This window comes from Photinus pyralis, unplaced genomic scaffold (genome assembly GCF_008802855.1).
Source record: "Photinus pyralis isolate 1611_PpyrPB1 unplaced genomic scaffold, Ppyr1.3 Ppyr1.4_LG8, whole genome shotgun sequence".
In the NCBI taxonomy this organism is placed as follows: Eukaryota; Metazoa; Arthropoda; class Insecta; order Coleoptera; family Lampyridae; genus Photinus; species Photinus pyralis.
Genome location: NW_022170819.1, coordinates 30,528,958 through 30,551,478, shown reverse-complemented (window position 1 = coordinate 30,551,478; position 22,521 = coordinate 30,528,958). Strand labels below are relative to the sequence as shown.

At 36.5% G+C, this 22,521-nt stretch overlaps 1 protein-coding gene across 3 annotated transcripts in view; it reads right to left on the bottom strand.

Moving 5' to 3' along the window:
- Positions 1-2,602: 2,602 nt before the first annotated feature.
- The window catches only part of LOC116179088 (guanylate cyclase 32E), a 74,923-nt gene continuing 55,004 nt past the window's right edge, over positions 2,603-22,521 (bottom strand). The window contains exons 9-22 of one of the 3 annotated variants that reach the window (XM_031498798.1): positions 19,454-19,609; positions 19,227-19,405; positions 5,195-5,306; positions 4,952-5,134; positions 4,728-4,904; positions 4,560-4,680; positions 4,322-4,513; positions 4,081-4,250; positions 3,887-4,035; positions 3,651-3,843; positions 3,232-3,597; positions 3,069-3,183; positions 2,866-3,020; positions 2,603-2,818 (exon numbers count right to left, since the gene is read on the bottom strand). In XM_031498798.1, the coding sequence (XP_031354658.1) occupies positions 2,699-2,818; positions 2,866-3,020; positions 3,069-3,183; positions 3,232-3,597; positions 3,651-3,843; positions 3,887-4,035; positions 4,081-4,250; positions 4,322-4,513; positions 4,560-4,680; positions 4,728-4,904; positions 4,952-5,134; positions 5,195-5,306; positions 19,227-19,405; positions 19,454-19,609 (2,388 nt within the window). In that variant the 3' untranslated portion in view covers positions 2,603-2,698. Of the gene's footprint in view, positions 2,819-2,865; positions 3,021-3,068; positions 3,184-3,231; positions 3,598-3,650; positions 3,844-3,886; positions 4,036-4,080; positions 4,251-4,321; positions 4,514-4,559; positions 4,681-4,727; positions 4,905-4,951; positions 5,135-5,194; positions 5,307-19,226; positions 19,610-22,521 lie in introns of those variants that run through there. The other 2 variants (XM_031498797.1, XM_031498799.1) reach the window with 2 other exon arrangements.

Genomic DNA, 22,521 nt, shown 5'->3' with positions numbered 1-22,521 from the left:
CCTTATCTTCTCTATTTTTATTTCTTCCTCTAATATGTAGGTAATTTGGTGTCCTTTCGTTCAGTAATACTTTCTGTGTATTCCATCTAGTTCATTCCATTTCTTCCATACCCACATCTTCATTCCATACATAAAACCTCCGTCATCATTACAGAAAAAAAGGGTTTTCTTATTCTGAACCGGTTAAATTTCCTCTCTCCTCCTTTTATATTAATTCCCTTATTTTGTTGTATCTGGAACTCTAGATATTTAAATGCTCTTATTTCCTCTAGTCGTTCTTCCCTCCATTTCAATTCTACCACCATGTTCCTTCGTCCCCCCTTCCCAAATCTCATCATCTTTAATTTTTGGCCATTTCATTCCATTCTTTTTTCCCAGCATCTCCCAATTTTTGCCATCAGTCGCTTCATATGTATTTCCTCTGATGTATGCCAGGCACCATATACTCCCGCTTCCCACTACGATTCCTCCATCTTGACCATATATTTTCTCCATATCCCTTATGTAAAAATAAAATAAGTTTGAACTATTGTCTATTGTCCAGAACACTTCAGACTCCCTCCTATCCGTACCCTACGTTTTGTCTCTCCATATAACTCGATGATTCTGTTCTAAATTATTATCTATTTTCCTAACCTCCACCATTTTCCACACCTTTTCCCTTTCTACTCTGTCAAAAGTTGCGTTTAAATTGCACCCTTTAAATTGCACCCTTTTTTTCCAATTTCAATTAAATTTTAGGCATCTGTACTTTCCGTCCGTCCGTCTGTGTACATGATAACTCGCGAACGGTTTTTTCTAATTACGTTTTCAGTAACAGCAAAGAATTTATTAGTTACTCTTTGGTAATAAGTAGACAATAATCAAGGGACTACCTAATTAAATTATAGTGTTTCTTCAAGCAGTGGCGGACTGTTCCGGGGGGGGGGGGTGTGGCGATTGCCACCTGGCCTGTACGTCATAATGGCCCGTTGGAAATTTATAAGTATGTGCTGTATTTAGTTTCTTGCACTATTAATAAGTTATTAACACGTTTCTCTAATTGGGGTTGATGTTAGGTTGTTAAAAAATTAAAAAATTCTGTTATAATTGAAGTGTTTTACACTGAATTTATCATTTTTTGTCGTAGCATGAAAGTGATGAAATACAATGATAGGCGACGCGCCTCGTTTGGTTTGTATATTTTGTTACTTTTAATTATCAGCTGCAATTAAAAAAAACCTGTATTGTAATTGATTTCCGAAAAAGGAGTACTTTAAAATGAAGCAAAAAATGTTTTTGTAGTGCACCGCAGCGAGCTACCCCCCCGCCACCTTCATTACTACACTAATACTTTAATGGCCCGTAACCTACGCAATTCCACCTGGCCCGCCCATGACTAGAAACCAATTTCGAAAGAAAATTCAAAGGGCTGTAACTTTTGAACTAGTAGCCCGATTTTGGGACTGTTTGAAATTATGGATTCTACAGGACACATTCTATAAGAAAATTTTTTCCGGGTCGATCTGAGACAATTTTTTTTTCGGGGCTCAAAAAAAGGCAGTGTATAAACCTTCCTTTTTTACCAAAAATTGACTGCACCAAAATTTCTCGGGAAAACACTTTTTCCTATTAATTTTGGTGCATAGAATCCAGACGATTCGTACTTTTTCGATAGACTTCTCAATCAAAAGTTATGGACTAGAAACCAATTTCGAAAGAAAATTTAAAGGGCTGTAACTTTTGAACTAGTAGCCCAATCTTGGAACTGTTTGAAATTATGGATTCCACAGGCCACACTCTATAAGAAAATTCCGGGTCAATCTGAGACAATTTTTTCTTCGGGCCTCAGAAAAAGGCAGTGTATAACCTTCCTTTTTTACCAAAAATCGACTACAACAAAATTTCTCGGGAAAACACTTTTTCTTATTAATTTTGGTGCGTAGAATCTAAAACAATTCGTACTTTTTCGATCGGACTTCTCAATCAAAAGTTATGGACTAGAAACCAATTTCGTAAGAAAATTCAAAGGGCTGTAACTTTTGAACTAGTAGCCCGATTTTGGGACTGTTTGAAATTATGGATTCTACAGGCACATTCTATAAGAAAATTTTTTCCGGGTCGATCTGAGACAATTTTTTTTTCGGAGCTCAAAAAAAGGCAGTGTATAACCTTCCTTTTTTACCAAAAATCGACTGCACCAAAATTTCTCGGGAAAACACTTTTTCTTATTAATTTTGGTGTGTAGAATTCAAAACAAATCGTACTTTTTCGATCGGACGTCTCAATCAAAAGTTTTAATTATCAGCTGCAATTTAAAAAAAAACTGTGTTGTAATTGATTTCCGAAAAAGGAGTACTAAAATGAAGCAAAAAAATCTATTTTTATTTCCTGGACTTCTTTGTATTCTTTCTTTATCTGTTTTTCTCTCATTTGCTTTTGTACTTTTTTTTTGTTCTCTCAACTCTCCATTTCTATCTTTCTCCACCAACTTTTTGGCTTTTTGGCCCTGTACCTGATTTGTATGGATTTGCATATAATTTTGTACAGAAAATGTAACATTTAACAAATATATATTCTTTACCAACAATACAAATATTACAAAAATTATGGATACCTCTCTTACAACTAATATTTTCACGATCACTGAACATGATTATGTTGAAAAGAACGCTGACATGTGTATTGAATTGACATAGATTTAGTTGAGCGCGGTTTTTTACAGATGATGTTCCAAATGTGTGAAGGTGACAACAGGCGCTGATTGAGGACCACGGTTGACCGCGGTGCGAGTACCGTGTCTTGCTGCAGAGAGCGGCATGTAAGATCTGCTCACATCCTACAAAATAATATATGCAAAATTGGTTCCCAGGTTTAGTCGCATACTCGCTTGTGACTTGCTGAATATGCCAATCGTGCTCGTAGGTGTAAATCCGTGAGTGGAGTGTAAGATGTTGAGGTACTCGCCAGACAACGTGTAAAGTCTGCCAGTAACAAATTTACACCTGGCCTCCTAAGCAAATCTGGGGTTTCACTAAGACCTGTTAAACAAAGGGTACCACCTCGTATAGAAACCAAGAGCTACTTACGTTCAGAACTGATGCTGCTAAACAGTGAAGAGTCTAACATTTCCTCACGTATTCGCGCTAGTCGTTGACTCGAATCCTCGGCAATTAGCCAATATGTTCGCATTTCTCCTTTTCCCTGAAACCCGCGTGAATTTACCCGCACAACCTCTAGCGGTCAACGAACCTTTATGGGTATTAAACCTCTCTCTTCAAAAATGTACCCTCCTAAATCCTGCAGTAAAGCGAAGGTAGCGTGAGATGTGTGAATTTTAAATGCGCACCCTGAACTTTCCATCCTTGACGCTGTATTTACGGTATCTCCAAATAGGCAGTACCTTGGCATCTTGTGGCCTACCACACCAGCCACGCATTTACCTGAATGAATTCCGATCCTCAATTGCAGCAGCTCACCGGCTCGATGCTTGACCTCAAACCTCTTTATCTTACTTAACAGGTGTAGGGCCATGGAGGCAATTTCGCCAGCGTGCCTGTTGCCGTTGCGTATGGGCAAACCGCTGACGACCATATACGCATCTCCAATTGTTTCAACCTAACTCCATCACTCCATCTTACTGTTTTGCCCCTCTGCGGCCAATTACTTACCTTATACACGTCATAATGTGAGATGATGGAATCGAAACAGGAATACACTTCGTTTAAGAGATCAATCACCTGCAATGGCGTACTAAGCGCGGACAGTTCGGTGAATCCCACAATGTCGCTGAAGTATATGGTAACGCAGTCGAATGTTTCAGCTTCTACATTATTCCCTCTTTTTAACGCCTCTGCTACCGATCTAAAGAATCAGGTAATTTTCGAAAACGGAAACTGTACCTTACTTGGGTAGCATTCTATGCAGTAATGCGTCGGTTTTCTTTTTCTCTTCTGTAAGCTGATTTGTCCTTTCTTGCACTAAACCTTCCAAATTATAAGCGTACTTCTCCATTATCGCCAGCATGTTGTCAAATATATTGGGCTTAAGACCCGCCTAAAACACAGATCAAATTCGCGTAATGTCCAAACAAAATCTCACCTGCATTTCTTTAAGCCTGGACCTTACAAAACGTATATCTGGCCTTTGGTCGGGATCCTCTGCCCAACACTCCTTCATGCACCTTTTAACGTAATCGTCTGCTTCCAGATTATCTAAAGAGGGCCTAAACGGGAAGTCTTGACACTCCCTCTTGATCGCCTCCAAAATTTCTAAAAATTACACTCGTGATAATCTCCCACATGATTTCACAGCACGAAACAGATACACACTCAAACCTCACCAAAATGCGTCATATTCGTACATCCCCACGGTCCCGACCGACCTAAAATTTCGTAAAGGACGATCGCAAACGAATAAACGTCGCCTTTCTGCGTGCCCCTCGACGGTGGGCACTCCGCGCGAAGTAACTCGGGCGCTCTCCAAAGCGAGCGCCGCAACTCTTTCTCGCTCCACTGGTCGCTTATTTCGCCCACTGAAATCTGCAAATGTACAGCCGAAACTGCGAGAGATACACGTACCTCTAAACTCGTGAAGTCCGAAATCGGTGATCTGCAGAACCCATCGGCTATCAATTAGACAATTGCTCGATCTGAAGTTACCGTGAGAAATGATGTCGCTGTCGTGAAGATAAATCATACCCTGAACGCATTGACAGTTGGTCGCGGTTCCTTTATAGAGATACTTGCCTTTAGCATGTCGGACACCAGTGAAGATATGAACATGTTGTCTAAGTGTAAGTCTTCGTTGTTGAGTACGTCCTCCAAGCTTCCTCTGGGGCAGTAAGCTGTTAAAATCGCAACGTTACCGTGCTCGACACTGGCGCCAATGAAAGTTATCAAGTTCTCATGGCGAACTTCTCGAATCTGTAGTCAAAGTTTGAGTTTGAACCTTCCAATGTCGCTGTCGGTACCTGCTTGAGCTCCTTGCGAATTGAGCGTGTTAAATCGACTGATTTTTTATGTATACGTTTTATGGCGACAATGTTTCCCTTGTATAATCCAATGGTGGTATACGCTACTTTCGGAGAGGACTCTACGACTTCGCTTGCACTTCTGGTTGCTGATTGAAAGACACTGTGACGGCAGATTTGGATCTGAAATTAGCTTATGATTGATCCCGAATTTACTGCACTGATGAGTGTCGTGATTCGTACCATATTTTTGCTTCTATTTGCGGATTCACCACTTTCGGTGGGAATGATTGTTACATCCTTCATATCGATCTTCCATAAGAGGCACGCTAATTTTTGCTCATATCTGTAGTGCCTATCAAGAGAAAGAGATGAATTTGTAACATCACACCAAAAACAGTGTCAACTTATTGCGATAAATATAATGTATCGGATCTGCTGTTGCCGTAGTGTATGGGCTGCAATATGATCAATTCTGTCAAGTTTCTAAGGAAATTACGTAGGTGCAAATTATATTTGTTGGCGAAGAAGGAGTAACGATGGCACAGTTTGCACTAAAAAAACGTTACTCCAAGTGTTTGAGTCGAAATTGAGGTACGGCGTCAATATATGGCGAAATGCAAATAACATATTAATTAATGATATATTATTATATAAGATACAAAACGAGTTGTTAGTACAATGTTTTCATTACAAAAATGAGACTCGCGGAAGATGTTTTTGGTTTTACTGGTTGTGTTCTAAAACATTTAGAAATTGTTTCTTTGTTTCAAACTGATACATCTCGCGATTTAAAATTCGATTCCTTATAAATCCGCCCCGAGCATCACAGCCATAAACTGCCATAGAGGCTTCTGTCCGTTTCTAGAGCATTTAGCCCACTGCTGAACAGGACCCAAAATGCCTGTGTCCCAGAATTACCACTCACATAATATAGTCCAGGCTAAGTAGCTCTAAAATAATTTATTTTCAAAAAAAATTAGTTACCGGGCAAAACCGGGTTTTTCAGGCAGGTGAAATGATTAGAAATTGGGAAAAAATAATTAAAACAGCACAATTTTTCCGCGGGTGAAATCCCGGGGGTTGAAAGGGGTGGAAAGTGGTGTTTTGCAAATTGTGGCAAAACTATTAATTTTAGACGAAAATGTTCAATGTAAAAGTATAGAGACTAAAAAAATGAGCAACTTTTGTATCTGCACTATTTTCACATAACCTCCAATTTTCCTAGAAAAACCGAAAGAACTGTTTTTTTCGTTTTTTAAAAGGAGATAATTTTTTGGGCCCGTAAAGTTGAACCGTTTCCATTTCTGAAAAAAAACACCAATTTCTCAAGGGGATGAAAAATCTTTTTTTTTCATCGTACAGGCGTGCGCAGAGTAGCAAAATGTTCGTTGGGACTTACATTTTAATAATCAAAAATAATAAATATTATTCCAATAGAAAAATTTTAAGAAAAGCTGCAAAAACTGGGGGAACAGTTTTAAGATATACCGTTTTTGACATAGTATAGGTAAATATCTTTTTTTGCAACTAAATTAACGTATTGGATCCGCGCTAATAAAAAGTTTTTGAAATCTGTCTTCTCTCTCCTCTTTAATGTTGCTAAAATATTTTGTTTTCTAGTGCCTTCATTAAAACGTGCTTATTATTTCTTTTTCTGAATTTTTACCGTAATAAAAGCAATTCGAAGTAAAATCGAATTCTTTTGCTTCCTGAACAATTTGTTTTTGTTCACTCACTCTTCTTCCTGCCTGTTTTACAGCTGATGCGATTACGTTGGGCCTGTTGATCGTTAATTTACAGGAATTATGAATAAAATCCTCACGAAGTTTATTCCGGGTTTTACATCTCAAATCTTTTGCTTTGGCCGGTAAAACTAACGTTATTATTGCAGATTTTGCAAGTTTATCAGCAGACCCAACGCAATTGCATCAGATATAAAATAGGCAGGAAGAAGAGTCAGTGAACAAAAACAAATTGTTCAGGAATCAGGAGGGTACATGACAGTGGAAAAAGAATAAATAAATTTTTGTTTCATAAGATAGAGTAAGGTGTCAGGGTATCGCAAAATAACTTTCTTTGGTAATGTACACGAGAAACTATTATATTTTAGTAAAAATAAAATTAAAAAATAACGACATTTGTCACGTGATATCAAACGCCAATCAGAGCGCGTGACGTCATTATCCTAATCCTCTGTGCGTTTGTAGAGTTTGTCTACGTTTTTTAATTTAGTGCTTGTTCCATTTTATAGTGATTATATTATCCTAAAGTTTAGTTTTTAAAACCAGATAAGAATGGAAAGTGGGTATACGAAAGCTGATAGCAGCAAATCTGCCAAACATTGATGAAATGATGTTGGGAATATTTCTTGCATCAAACACAGATTTTTGTTCATCAGAAAACTGCCATAAGTCTTGTAGGTTTTTAAGTTAAGCTTAGATTTTTTACAAGAAATGTAGTTATTTAAGAGGAATGTGTACTTAAGATGCTTTGTTTTTAGGTCATCGAAGCTATCATATGGAGATGATTCAGTAAGCTATGTCCACTTTAAGAGTTTTCTGTTACGAACATTTTGTAGATAAAGGTCCTAAATTTATAAAGTAGTTCTTAAAAGAAATTTTTTTGGAAAAACAGTTTTTATGGCGGGCACTCTTACATTGGGTGCAGTCGAACAGAAGACTCTGGCAACTTAAAATTTGCCCGCAACATACGGTTCACGCAAAGCTGTATGTAGTTTCCTTAGTTGTCGACGAAGAAAACAATTCTTTTCTTTGCCCTACCATCAAGCTACTTTTACAACCCCTCAGAGTCCAAAGGAGTACTAGTGTCGATAAAGTCTCCTTTGTCACATTTAACAAGTCATGATCTAGTCCGATTATTCGAAACTCTATCGGCAAATGGCTCAATCGGATTCGGAAGTTGTCCAAATTGTCGTCTACCGCACGCGTCAGGAGTTAACGTACGTGAAAAATGCACTACTGGTGTCAATATAGTTTTCTATATTACGTTTAATGAGCAATCGTCGAAAACCCTTTTGGATTTCTCTACTCCATGAAGCATTTGGATGATACAGCATCATTGGAACCAGATTTACCCGCCTGGGATACTTAGCTGTGCTACAGAAAAATGTGACTACTGAACCCTACACCACGACAAAGTGTACTCCATGGTAGGGCACCACTTACTTACGGTAGTTACAATTCATCACGAAATCTTTTAAACTATTTACGCTGGAGTTATGGGTTTATAATTGTCAGGACTGTGACGTCACAGACACCGCCATGACACAAAACAGCGTTTTGGCGCTAGAATAAAAATCTACAATTTAAATTGCATAAATTTGCAATAATACGATTTATTTTGCTGAAATATCATATTTTAAAGTTATAGTAGAGGTATACGAACAGTTATAACTGGTTTTATCTACCGGGTCCGTGAAGTGAGCTGACCATGAAAAGCACAAACAACGGATTTAGGTTTAATCGTTTGTGCTTCGTTTGTGCTCGTTTGTGCCGTATAAAGTAAGTCAGCAAAACCAACCATTCAAAAATTATGGACAATTCAAAATGGTCAGCTGACTTCACGCACGAAATTAAAGCACAAACGACGGGTTTAATTGCAATCGTTTGTGCTTCGTTTGTGCTCGTTTGTGCCTTATAACAAAAGTCAGCAAAACCAACCATACAAAAATTATGGGCAATTCAAAATGGTCAGCTGACTTCACGCACGAAATTAAAGCACAAACGACGGGTTTAATTGCAATCGTTTGTGCTTCGTTTGTGCTCGTTTGTACCGTATAAAGTAAGTCAGCAAAACCAACCATACAAAAATTATGGGCAATTCAAAATGGTCAGCTGACTTCACGCACGAAATTAAAGCACAAACGACGGGTTTAATTGCAATCGTTTGTGCTTCGTTTGTGCTCGTTTGTGCCGTATAACAAAAGTCAGCAAAACCAACCATACACACAATTTTTTAACAATTGTGTCCTTAATCTTGAGTATTTTAATTAAATTTCAATGTGTATATCTGTCAAATAACCTGAGACCCGGAAACGTTTCGTTAGGGTCCCTATACTCTATTCGAATTAATTTTTTTTTCAAATGTTTGTAATAGTGCTTCCGCCTTATAGTGTTGTATAATTTAATAGCCCTTGAACAATTTTGAAAATAAAAAAGTAATTGAATATAACTTCAACAATGCATTCTAATTAATAACCGCTGTTTAATATACAATAAGGCGGACCTTTAAAAACTTTTTTTTTATTAAAGAGATCAAAAAAATAAAAAAATACTGTTTCTTTAAATATCAAACGGCTGATTTTTAAAGAATCTGACAAAACAATACTCAATTTCTGATCGTCTTTGGAAAGGTTATTACACATCTTGGAAAACGTACAATGCCTGAGTATTATTTTTTTTAACTAAGAAAGATATAATAATAATAATAATAATGCCATTTATTAATCACGTACAGTTATTTTTACAATAAAACATTGTTTACTATACATATACTATGTACGCAACTAAAAGGGCGAAGTTCAGATGCTAGTGACGAAATTCGCCCACAAGCCCTGCTCTACCACTTAACCCTTACTATAATTTTACATCTTATAACTATAAATGAACGTGAAATGATTGAAAAAATTATAATTAAAACCATTTATCTTGTACGAGTGCAAAAAAAACAAAAAATAAACGTAATATCGTATTTGGATCGAATACATACATTAATCATTGTTGAAAGAGAAAATCATAAAATGACAAAGAAAATTTCTATTGAAAGAACTGATAAATGTGGTTGTTGTAAAGGCTACGGAGAATCCTAATAACGTTTTTTTATAATTTTAATTGTTGTGGAACGTCTCTAAGCTATTTTGAAAAATAAAGAAACGTGTAAACAAATATAGAAAACGAGCACCTGGGTATGACTATAGTATGTGCAAAACCAAATTTGGAAACTGGCGCTACATTTGCTTTTATTCCAAGTGGCTATGTATCAAATTTCATTTAAATACCTCCATAAATAAGAAAGTTTGCAATTCGGTTTGTAAATGGTCGAGATGCGCAAAGGGCACTGTGAATGCTGATCGATTAGGCTCAGCTTTTGGAAATGCGTTTTATATTGCTAAATCCATGCGCATAATTACTGAATTTCATGCAATTCGGTTCGTAAAACTTAAGACCTTTTGCAGGGGCACCTCTAAAAAGCATTATGCGGGTCACTCTGTAATTGGGCGTAAGTCTGTTGAGGGCCTAGAACAAGAGGGATAATAAATAAAATAAATAAATAAATAAAATTACTAACGGAGATGTCAAAAAGGTCTTCTTTATTTTTTTTTACCTACATTGACAATTCACGAACTCCGATTCTACAAATTTGTTATTGAGGAAATCGAAAGTGTAGGTACTTTTGTACTTTTTGTAAGCGCCACCTTAAGTCGGAAATCGTTAACATCTTTTCTTTATTAAGTTTTCCATATTTTTTTGAATTTATTTCTTTATTATAGGAGTGTAGTGTAGATAATAAGAAATCAAACTTGGCGTTATGCTTATATTTTCTAAAGCTACCGATTTCGGCCTATGGCCATCATCAGGGTGTAGTAAAATGTTTTATAGGTTTATAATATAAGTACCGTCAAATAGTTAAAGATAATAAGTTGAAACAATAGTGGTAAAATTTTGGCATATCTAATGTAGTAAACGTCTGAAATGAAAAGATTAAGATATATGACTAGCAGTAAATTGTGACTATATATTAAATAAGTTTAAAAATTTAAACAATTTTAGCAGTATTGTTTCAACTTATTAACTTTAACTATTTGACGGTACGTATATTATAAATCTCTATCAGAATCGTAATAATTAGAACATTTTAGCACAGCCTTTGGAAAATATAAGCATAACCCCAAATAGGACTTCGTATTACCTACACTCCTATAAATCGTTAACACTATTTAATGGAAAAGCAAAATATTGTTTTGTTTTGTAAAATATTAGCATTACATGATATGTGTAAATATGAATGTACCTATTTCTTCATAAAACTTTACATACAGTTACATATTATGTACAATTACTTAGATACGTTAAATAAGTAAGTCTTTACACTATGGTTAAATCTACAGCTGTTTGAATTCGTGCATCTTATGTTATAGAGGTGTTCTGCAATTTTGTGCATGCATTATATCTATAATTGTGTAGGTATTACTGGTTCTCTTAAAGACTTATTATATCGGACATACCGGCAAAAACTAAACTCAAACAATTGAACCTGAAGCCCCCGTTTGCGCTTTAATTTTCGTGCGTGAAGTCAGCTGACCATTTTGAATTGCCCATAATGTATGGTTGGTTTTGCTGACATTTGTTATACGGCACAAACGAGCACAAACGAAGCACAAACGATTGCAATTAAACCCGTCGTTTGTGCTTTAATTTAGTGCGTGAAGTCAGCTGACCATTTTGAATTGCCCATAATTTTTGTATGGGTGGTTTTGCTGACTTTTGTTATACGGCACAAACGAGCACAAACGAAGCACAAACGATTGCAATTAAACCCGTCGTTTGTGCTTTAATTTCATGCGTGAAGTCAGCTGACCATTTTGAATGGCCCATAATTTTTGTATGGGTGGTTTTGCTGACTTTTGTTATACGGCACAAACGAGCACAAACGAAGCACAAACGATTAAACCTAAATCCGTTGTTTGTGCTTTTCATGGCCAGCTCACTTCACGGACCCTTATCTACCCTATTCAATTTTATTTCGAATTGCTTTTATTGCAGTAAAAATGCAGAAAAAAGAAATAATAAAGATGTTTTAACTAAAACAGTTGAGCATAAGATAACAAAAGAGAATATTTAAGCAAACATTAAAGAGAAGCAAGAAGACAGATTTCTAAAAAATCTTTATGAACATCCAACACGTTGAATTATCATGTCAAATCGTGTAGGTATATTTTAAAACTTTTTTTCCAGTTTTTGGCGATTTTCTCGAATTTTTACTATAGGAATGATATTTTTTAATTTTTGTTTATTAAAATATGTCTTCCCGAAAATTTTGCTACCCCGCGCACCTCTGTACGGTGAAAAAAAATTTTCATCTCCTTGAAAAAGAGGTGGTTTTTTTCAGAAATCGTGAGATCCCGTAAACGAGTAAACTTTACGGGCCCTTTTTTATCATAAAACAAGCTATGTTTACTCCAAATTTCAAACCCCTACGACTTTTTTCCGCAAAAATAAGGATAAAAATCGTAAAAAAAAGGTTTTTCCGGTTTTTCAAGCCCCGTGATTTTACCCGCTGAAAAATTCAGCTGTGTGTGACACACCATCGACTCCTCTAAAAAGCTGGCACCGCTTTGCTCTACCACTTGATAATAGAATCTGAGCTTAATTAAAATGTAAGAAACGACAAAATATAAACAAATATATACAAGATATTTTTTTTGAAAAAATAGAACGATTTCAGTAGCCGAAGATATTATTTTTGGAAACTCAAATTGTGTTATCTTATTAAATAGATCCACCGTTTTAAATTTCAAAACAAAAAATTCCTCCGCTCCCCTGCTCCGTCCCTGCTCGGTCCTAATGTCTGTCATAGGAATCTTGAAAACTATAGAAGGTGCGAAGATGGTCAAATTAGGGAAAAGTTGCACAAGACTCGAGAAAAAGAGACCGCGGTTCGAGCTTTAAGAAGCTTTTGGGCGCCCGAAGTTGACTACTCCTCGAAGACGCGCGCTTTGCGCTTTGTGGTTCATTTCACCCTTAAAAAAACAAAATTCAACCACGCGCGAGTTGTGCGCGTTTACAAGATCTTTCGTACGACGCCAATTTGAAAATCATCGGACCAAAGCTATAGAAGAAGATATGAAAAAACTGTTAGTAAGTTAGTAAACACGCGCTCGGGAATGGCGCCCAGATATCGTCGACCCCACATCATATAGCCCCGTACTTAAAGTATTCTTCATCTTACCACAAGCGTTCTTCTACGAGCCCTCAATTGCTGCCTGCCAGCCAGCCGGCCGGCCGAAATGTTAAGTTAACGGAGCCAGCTGTTTTTTGAAAAATACAATAGTAAAACTATTTCCACTCTATATTATACAGGTTGGCCATTTGAAAACGAAACAGAGCCTATATTGGGGACTTCAAAACATTTACGAAAAAATCCTCGGACCCGTCAATTTTTTATTCACGGGGGAACATTTTTTTGCTAGTTTCGCCTCCTTGAGGGCAAAGCCCTAGCGGGGGTGACGAGCGCCCCCAAAATTTTAAATCGAATGGGTGGTCGAGTGATACTTGATTTTGAAAGTATTTTTATGTGGATTATAACCCTTAAGTTTTAAATCGCTAATAATTTGCCTAGCCGATACAGGGGCTAACAGAAGTTACAAAAATAGCGCATTAAAGTTATTTAGTTGAAAAATCGGTACATTGAACAGTGATAATGATTTCTTCACTTGCTGAAAGGGTTCAAATAATTTATCTTTTTTTTTGCGAACAATGAAAATGCTAATAGAACTGCCCAGCTCTTTAATCTACAACACCAGAATCGACAGGTCCATCGTATGTTTGGGCTGCCATTTTTGGTAACCATATCGTAGGCCCCCCCTTTTTACCTGGCAATTAAACAGGAGAGATGTACCTGGAGTGGATACGATTCATCCAACATTACTTAGTGGAGATACTAGAAAATAACAACGAGTACTTGGAAATAGTTTAATTATTCAGCAAGATGATGCGCCACACCACTTTTCTGCAAGAGTTCGTCAATATTTGGACCAAACGTTTCCAGGACAATGGATTGGAAGAAGAGGAGCTATTGAATGGCCTCCTCGTTCCTCGGACTTAAGTGCGTTAGATTTTTTTATGGGGCCATTGAAAAACTAAAATTTATGCTAGTCGGCCAACATCGTTAGACAACTTGCTACAAAGAATAATTGATGAATGTCGTCAAATCACTCCAGAAGTTTTTCAAAATGTACGGGAAATGTTCGAACAACCTGGATTACTGTATGGAAGTCGAACGCCAACATTTTCAACATTTACTTGATTGATTTTAGCTTTAAGCACTTAAAATAAAATTGATTTAAAACTTAAGGGTTATTATCAACATAAAAATACTTTCAAAATAAGGTATCACTCGACCCCCCATTCGATTTAAAATTTTGGGGGCGCTTGCCACCTCCGCTATGGCTTTGCCCTCAAGGGAGCGGAACTAGCAAAAAAATGGTTCCCCCTTGAATCAAAAATTGACGGGTCCGAGGATTTTTTCGTAAATGTTTTGAGGTCCCCAAAATAGACTCTGTTTCGTTTTCAAATGGCCAACCTGTATTAGACGTTTTACGTTTACGTTTTATCTTTCGAAATAAATCTCAATTCTACTTAAACAAAAAGAAATATTCATTTCTCCAAAGAAAACTGGAATATTTAAGTCATACAATTGAATATAATCGTAACAGCAAATCTAGATCAAGGGCCCCAAACTACGGCGCGCAGGCCAAAACCAGGCCGCGTACTTGAAACTTGTACTTAGTTTTATCAATCGGTCCGCATTACTTATTTAACCGGGTTGAAGGAATACAAAAGAAAATCATAAGTTTATAATATACAGTGATATTTATTAAGAAGTAAGTATGGGGATTTACGTGGGTTTTCCCTAAGCCTACTTTTATAAGTCAAAATCCCTTCTGAAGAGCGCCTAATTTAATGCATCTAAAATAACTTTGGAAAACAAAATCAACTTGTCTGGCATATCAATTAACTTCAATATTGCTGTTTTGGCTTACCAGAAAATCAATGTTTTAAGCTGCTTAAATTGTTTCCGGAATTCTACCAATTGACAATATCAACCTCTTCTTATCGCACACGAACGAAAATAAAATTACGGAACCTAAGGCAACAATATTCAAATTAATTAATGTGACAGCCAGATCTTTGTTTGTTTAGGAAGTTTGATTGCATAAAATTAGACGCACTTCCGAAGAGATTTTGTCATTTAAAAGTAGACATAGGAAACACCTTGGAAAAAACAATACACATAAATTCCTATGTCTACCTCTTAATGAATAGGACTGTAGATACAAACAATGGATGGCACCACCAATATATCTTCGCATCATTTGACCGGCAACGAAGTCTGCAGGAATGATTGAAGATAACGTAAGAATACACGAAGTATCTCAATTTGCTCAGGAAGTTTTTACGATAAAATTAAGCAAGCATCTGCGAAAGATCTAGAGATTCATAAAATCATACAGCATCTCCATTCTGAAGTTATAGATGGACCTTACACTTTAGACAATGTCATTCTCTCATATTTCTATAGTTAAAATGAGACAACTTACCTGAAGATATGTTTATTGGCAAAAAGTTGAATCCTGGGAAGAACGTGTTAAGACTCGATACAATCCGTCTATCTGGTAAAAATTGGAAAACAACTGGGAACGCCTCCATATTGACTGTGCACTAGATGGATACGATTTTCTTATCCCAGTAGATGCAAAATCGAAATGGGCGGAAATACGCATATCAAAAAAAGCACAATCAACTGTTCTAACTATAACACTATTATTTATTTATTTATTCTCCCTCTTGTTCTAGGCCCTCAACCGGCTTACGCCCAATTACAGAGTGACCCGCATAATGCTTTTTAGAGGTACCCCTGCAGAAGGTCCTTACGAATTAGGAAACTGCACGAAAACCTAGTTCGGAGTAGCCGGCAGAATGCTCGAAACTGATCTAAGGAAATTGTCATCTCTGCCACAGATGAAAAGTTCCTACTTCAGCCCAGGTTCGAACACCCGACCTTCGGTTTTGTAGCCCAACGCTCTACCACTGAGCTACAAAGCCGATAAAAAGATACTTTCTTGACACATGCATATCCCTCGATCCTCGTGCCTGATAACGCTACCGGCGTTCTTAGCCAAACATTTACTGAATACTGTAAACCTAAAGGCACTTTCTAAAAGCTTATCTCGAATGGACTAGCGCGAAGAAATGTCAAAAAACTAAAGTTACAATTCAACACAGAAGCCAAATTGGCAAATCCATATCCATTAAACACAGCAGGTCAGGAAACCATGCTCAAACACAGAGCCACTCCGCCTTCAAATGGGCAATCACCCGGAGAACTTTATTAATATCGAAAATTGCGTATAGACGCCATCAAACCCAATACGAAAGGGAGGAAAACGCCAGCCTTCGTCCTTCGGTGGTACCCGCCAGTTTCAAAAAGCAGGGTCCAAGTGCGTGTCTATCTAAATAATAATGGCCTATGGAAATTTGGAACCATACAAAGAAAAATGGGACAAGGACACTATATTGTCGCACAGTTGAAAGGTCAATAAAGGATCGCATTAGTCAATTTCGGTCAACACTAGTTCCGATGTAGACGGTTACCTTCGCTCCAAATTTAAATAATTATTTTCAGGACCCATAACCACCAACGTTTCGGACAGACTAATCCGAGTTAAACGCCGGCCAGCATACCTTCAGCTATTGATTCTTAATTCGGTGGGGAATAATATAATGTATTTGAAATCTGCTGCTGAAGGTTTTGCATCGGTATAGTGATCGAAAAGTTGGCAACCCGGGTTTCGTATTTACTTGTAAAATGGTGTGTCACGTTTTTTTAGGTTACAAGAATTAAAGCAAATTGGAATCTTTATTTAATATACAACAATAAGATATTGTTTTCAATGACTAAAACCATGAGACCATGCACGTTTAGAAGTGATAATTATCTATAAATGTCAAAACTGTGTGCTCCAAATATTCAATGTGCAAAACTATCATAAATGAAAACGCGAACATGTCCAAATATGTCAAGTTGACAGCGCCTACAAAAGATTACCGTTTAGTAAAGATTAGATGACACCTAATTGTACAACCCTTTAATTTTGGATTCATCAGGATTCAGGACACAAACACTCACAGTAGACGTAGACGTATTTACAGTCATTAATAAGTGCGATGGAGTGAATTTTTTTAATTTGTACAGAAATTAGTGCAATTTTCGCCCCAAGAATATGGTTGAGAAGGTGGCAACAGGTTTCCACCACCACCGTCCCCAGCGATGGTGGTGTGTCTACTATTAAAGTTAGTGAGAATTCTAATTGTATAATTAATAGTCTTAAGCTTTCGAATGATAATGTAAATAGCTATCGTCTTAAATAAATTTGACGTTTCTTCTTGTCAGAAAATTATCAGTTGCTACGCAACACTTTCCGGCCTTGTGATGTAATAGATCACTTTCCGGACTCAAATGAATGATGTAATGTACTGTATAGCGGACAGTATGAAATAAAAGTATAGTACGTAATTTTGTTGTAATTTGCGTATTACAGGGGTCGTAGAATTTTTGTGCTCACTTGTATTACGCACTATTACAACCTTATGACGTAAAATAGTATAAGTATTACACAGTTTTTTTTATTTAAACACATGAGATTTTGTTACTTGGCAATGTGTAGTTTCTCGTACATTGATTACATTTTCAAACTACTTCATAGACCTTTCCAGAGCATATTTTAAGCTATAAAGTAGGCGACCAATCAATTTTCTCGGATAATTAATACATTTTTATTTTATTTAGAAAATGTTATAATTATTACAAGCAATAAATTTGATATCAAAAATAACAGAAGAGTTACTTTTTGTTTTATAAAATTCCATGGCATCACAAATTATTCAAAAAGATGCGGATTTTATTTTTCCAATTTTCCGTCTTTATTATGAAAAACATTGAAAACTCATACGGTTGATTGACGTAAAATAATTTACTACAAAAAAGCTTAATATATTTTTGCTCAAAAATAATTTGGGGAGCCAATAATCGCATGTTATGAATTTTACACTGAAATCCCTATGATACGTTACGCAAGTCACCACCCTGTGTACCTTTCTTTTGATTGTATAGCCACAAATAAGAGAATAAAAAAAGTTCTGTATTTGTTTTTGTGTGAAAAAATGCAAAAAACCAAATAAATAAAAATACCTAAAAACTGTACTTACCCACATAGGAATGATTTATTAAAAGGTAACCTACATTTATAATTTGTTTGTCTTAGTCTAAATGTTTAAAAATGGAACAGTTTTGCTTTTTCTGTCATATTCAACAGAAGTTTTTCTTATCAACCCCCCAAATATTATGTTCCATCATGCTTCCAGCGTACTGGCCTGGCATCGGTGTCGTGCCCAAATTCCATTATGTCTTGATGAAAGTGTTCCCCTTGTTCTTCCGAACAAGCTCTCATATTATCCTTAAATTGATCTAAATGAGAATGTAACCTGTGCTTCTTTAGAGACATCGGTATCCGATGATGCAAAACTAAATCCTGTCAGCTCGTCATAATTTTTAGCTCTACGGTTTCCCAGGAAACACTGAACGTGGAACAATAGACTATTGCCTTAAAACGGTTCCAGGATTATTTCTCCTCTTTGCTAAGTAACCGCGTTAATATATTTCTTTTTATTTGAGGGAAAACAAAGATTCCAGCTTTCATTTTCGCCCCTGAAAGCTTTCAATTAAATCGTTATAACCTTTGTATAAGCAAATATTTTCGATGTTCAATCGCACTTTTTATTTATTAAATTGCTTATTTAGTCAGAATATATTATGCAAATCCCATGCGCAAAAAATAATTATTTTTTTGTTGACTAGTGTTATACAATGTCTAAAACGGTGATACGAAGGGTATTTCTTGAGAAAGCTTTCAACCGTAATGCATTTTACGCATAATCATAAAATTGCATATTTATACCAACGCTCTCAGTTAATCCTTTAGGATCGCACAGTATGGAAATTGCTTGAAGTTTGCCTAGTGATTGCTTGACGACGTTTTGCATTTTATCGTTATCGAATAATGGAGTAGTGCAGCTCACTAAGCTTTCATATCGTACACAGCTTCCACATACCTCAATTCCTTTGAGAAGTCATGTATGTGTTTCTGTGATATCGACTCGAACCTCTCCTGAAATTCCACGAACTGACTTGTTTGTTAGCAAGTTTGTCCAGAGGGACCGTTCATTATCGACTTATATATAATTCACATGCGATCTTGCCCCAGCAAATTTCTATACATTTTGCGAGCTTATATTTTGGTAACACTAAAGAAAAATCCTACATACATTTTGATTTGGGGATTAGTTGGTGAATTCCAAATGAAATTCAATTAAGCCCCTTTTCAAATTGGATTTCTAACGATTCTCGAGAATTTCCACCTTTGAATAGAATGTTCGCTTTCCTAAACAACCCGGCAAAATAAACATGTACTAACTTCAATATGAATAATATTGCAACGCATACGGCAACTGTGGTGAAAGACACAACAGCCACCAATTTCCAATCTGTTTTGTATATACACTTCTCCCCATAGAAACCGCAGAAGGGCTCGGCTAATGGTACCCTTCCACCTTGCCACTGAATAGGACGAGCGGCGTTCAGGTACTTGAATTCCTGCAAAATAACACAATCAGATTCAGTGAGCATAAGGACGGCAATTACCGGAAGTGCAATTGAAAGATTACTCCCGTTCGATTGGTATTCAAAGTAGCCGACAGGTTGCATACTCAATCGTATGCTTCCATTCATTTCCGTGTCATCTAAAAGGGCGACGACTGTGAAATTTCCTTCGGCATCACCATTTGCGTCAATATAAACCTGTAAACGACTCAATTTCAGTTCTCTATTATTCTCGACAAAGGTGTACGGTATAAGTCAATATTAATGGAAAAGTTTGCAACGTTTTCCTTTGTTATTATGAAAAAGGGAGTGAAGTACTACACGTGCACATGTCGTGTTTATTTGAAAGCTCTCAAAGTACACCGTATATTTTACAAGGGGATGAATTATTCAGCTACTGCTACACTAAAGCAAACTCATTTAAAGTTGCCCACGTAATTAACAGTGATGAAGGACTGTATAGTGCATGGAAAGTAATCCAGTAAAGTGGCTTTAATGGAGTTACTCCTATTTGTTTTTGTATAATGCCAATGGATAATTGATACAAAGTTGTCTTGAACTTCATTACAAGTTTACTGAAAATCGTTGATTGCAAAATCAAAGTTCACAGTTGTGGAGGTACCTACATAATTACCCTTTTTCGCAATTGTGCAGATTTCTATTATTAGGTAAACTGGTTTGCGATATTAATCTGCATTTCTGTTGCAGCGAATCTCGAGAAGGAAAAGGGAATTGGCCACGGCTAGCCAGGGGAAACGGGTCCTTGATGAAACAGCCGCCGAGGATTGACAAAGCTCATATAATTTTGGGCGCCAGGCGTTCATAAGTTACACCAAAAAAGTAACTAAGTACTAACTAAAAAGTAAGTATTTACAGGTCGAGAGATAAATAAATTAACTAACTCGCGTTAACAGTATCGACAAAGGCAAAAGATAAACTACAACGCACTTTACAGTTAATTGCACATTAGCAACTTCTCCATTTCTCGGAATCAATTACAGAGCAATTCGTCACAACGGGCTAAAATCCCATTCATTCAAGCTTACGTACGCCATTAATATATGGGTTTCGGATTGCGATATAGATCATAGAAGGTTAGGTAATTAAATTAAAACATATGGTATATCCTAAAAAGAATCGTGTTGACCAAATAAGGAATCCTACTGTATCTCAAAAATCTCAAAAAGAAATCAACAAAATAATAAATGCGCATAGATACTTGTACATAAGAAATACTGTTTATTTCTTGTTAGACTTCAATCATCTGCACGGGCTTTAACATTAGGGTATTGCCACTTTTATTAATCTCTCATTTCCTAAAGGTTTGCGTGTTGTATGGGAGCACCCGTTTTCGTCCATGAATTATACCAGAATTAATGAACACCCGGTACATGGATGAACTCGATCGGACACTCCATTACTAAGAACCGTAACTTCCTATTTATTTATCTTCTAGAAGGTAAAGTTAAGTGCTTTAATTTAAGGAAATAAAGATAATTTACAGTTGATAGCTGTTCCTGTAGAGACTTTTTAATTATTCTGGGAGCCTCCCAAAGCTCTCGCCCTTTGGAAGTCGGTGCCAATTAATATTTTATGATTTCACCGTTAATTAATTAGTCGATCTTAGTTTCCCCAATGTTAAGTAAAAAGGCGAGCAAGGACGTTTACAATAGATAAGCAGATCCGAAAAGTTCAATTAATCAGGCCAATTAATTGAGTATAATTAGTCGTAGTTAATTAATTGTGTTGCAACAAATGTTATCAAAAATGCATCGTGTTTGGTATTGTTGGAAGCGCGCTTAAAAATAATGAATTTTGAGATTGGTTCCGGATTTGATAACAGGGCACCGAGTAATTAATTCAAGAAGATTTAATTTTTCAACATTACCACTAGAGTACGTCATGCCGGAAAACAATCGGACCCTTCCACAAATCTCCGAATTCTATGAAAATGAGGTCGTAACTTAGAGGGATCTTTTGCATCTTTTGGCGACATCGTGTAAATTTGTACGTTGAATTTTGCCTTTTTACAGTAAGTTCAAGGTAAGCGTTTGATACTTTTCTTTCCATTAATTATAAAGGGTTCTGTGGGTTACTGTCTTGCATCTTCTTTAGATCTTTAGATTCAGTAGATACCGTTAATGCTCTGGATGGTTGAAACAGAACATAAAAGTGTTTGCTAAGTCAAATATTAATATATTATAATATAAATTAATATATATGTTTTAAATTTAAGGCCACAAACTGTCTAGATGTTACCCCGATGTGTTAGTTGACAAACATGACACTGATATGTGTGCGTCGCATAAATCTATCAATATACTTGAAAAATCCCGGCCGTGTGGCGCAGCTCAGTTGAAGCTGGACTGCGGTACTAAGGGTCCCTGGTTCGAAACCGGGTTCGGACATGGATATTTGAAAATTTATAGTGGTAGGGCAGCCTTGATTGAAACCCCGCCCACTCTAAAATGAAGGCATCCACTTTCATGGACAATCGCATTTTTCAGAACTGCTATATTCCACTTACGTAATGAAAGAGGTCGAATACTAGCTCGTAATGGCAGAAATTGATTTCAAAACATTTTGTTGTGGAGAAATAATATTAGTAGAACGCTTGAAGGAGACATTTGGGCGAGGCGCGAAGGGAGTACCGTGCCACCACTTTTTAGAAATGATTGAAGAGGCACATTTACTTATTTAGGCCACCCACTTCTACTTTTTGCCACTTCGACCTCTACTAGCACATTAATTTTGGCTTTCACTTACGCTTTTATAAATACGCGACCGTGGCTATTTTTCCATTAAACGTGAGATGTCAAAGAAAAGTAAGCCAATATTATCTTATTTTTAACTCACTGAATATTAAGGTAAACACGCAGACTAGTAAAATCTTTCCATACAGGCAACTGTAAATAAAGGAGGACTTTAATCACGCGTGAAAGTTGGTATTTTTCGAGGTATTTTTATTAAATTTAATCAAATTCCCGAAACAAAATCTGACGTGGGTTACGAACTCTGGAAGCCTTATTTTCCACTTTTTATGACGGAACGAAATTTGTATAAAACTTGAATTATGACAACTAATCGTTTAAAATGCACACGTTGCGCCA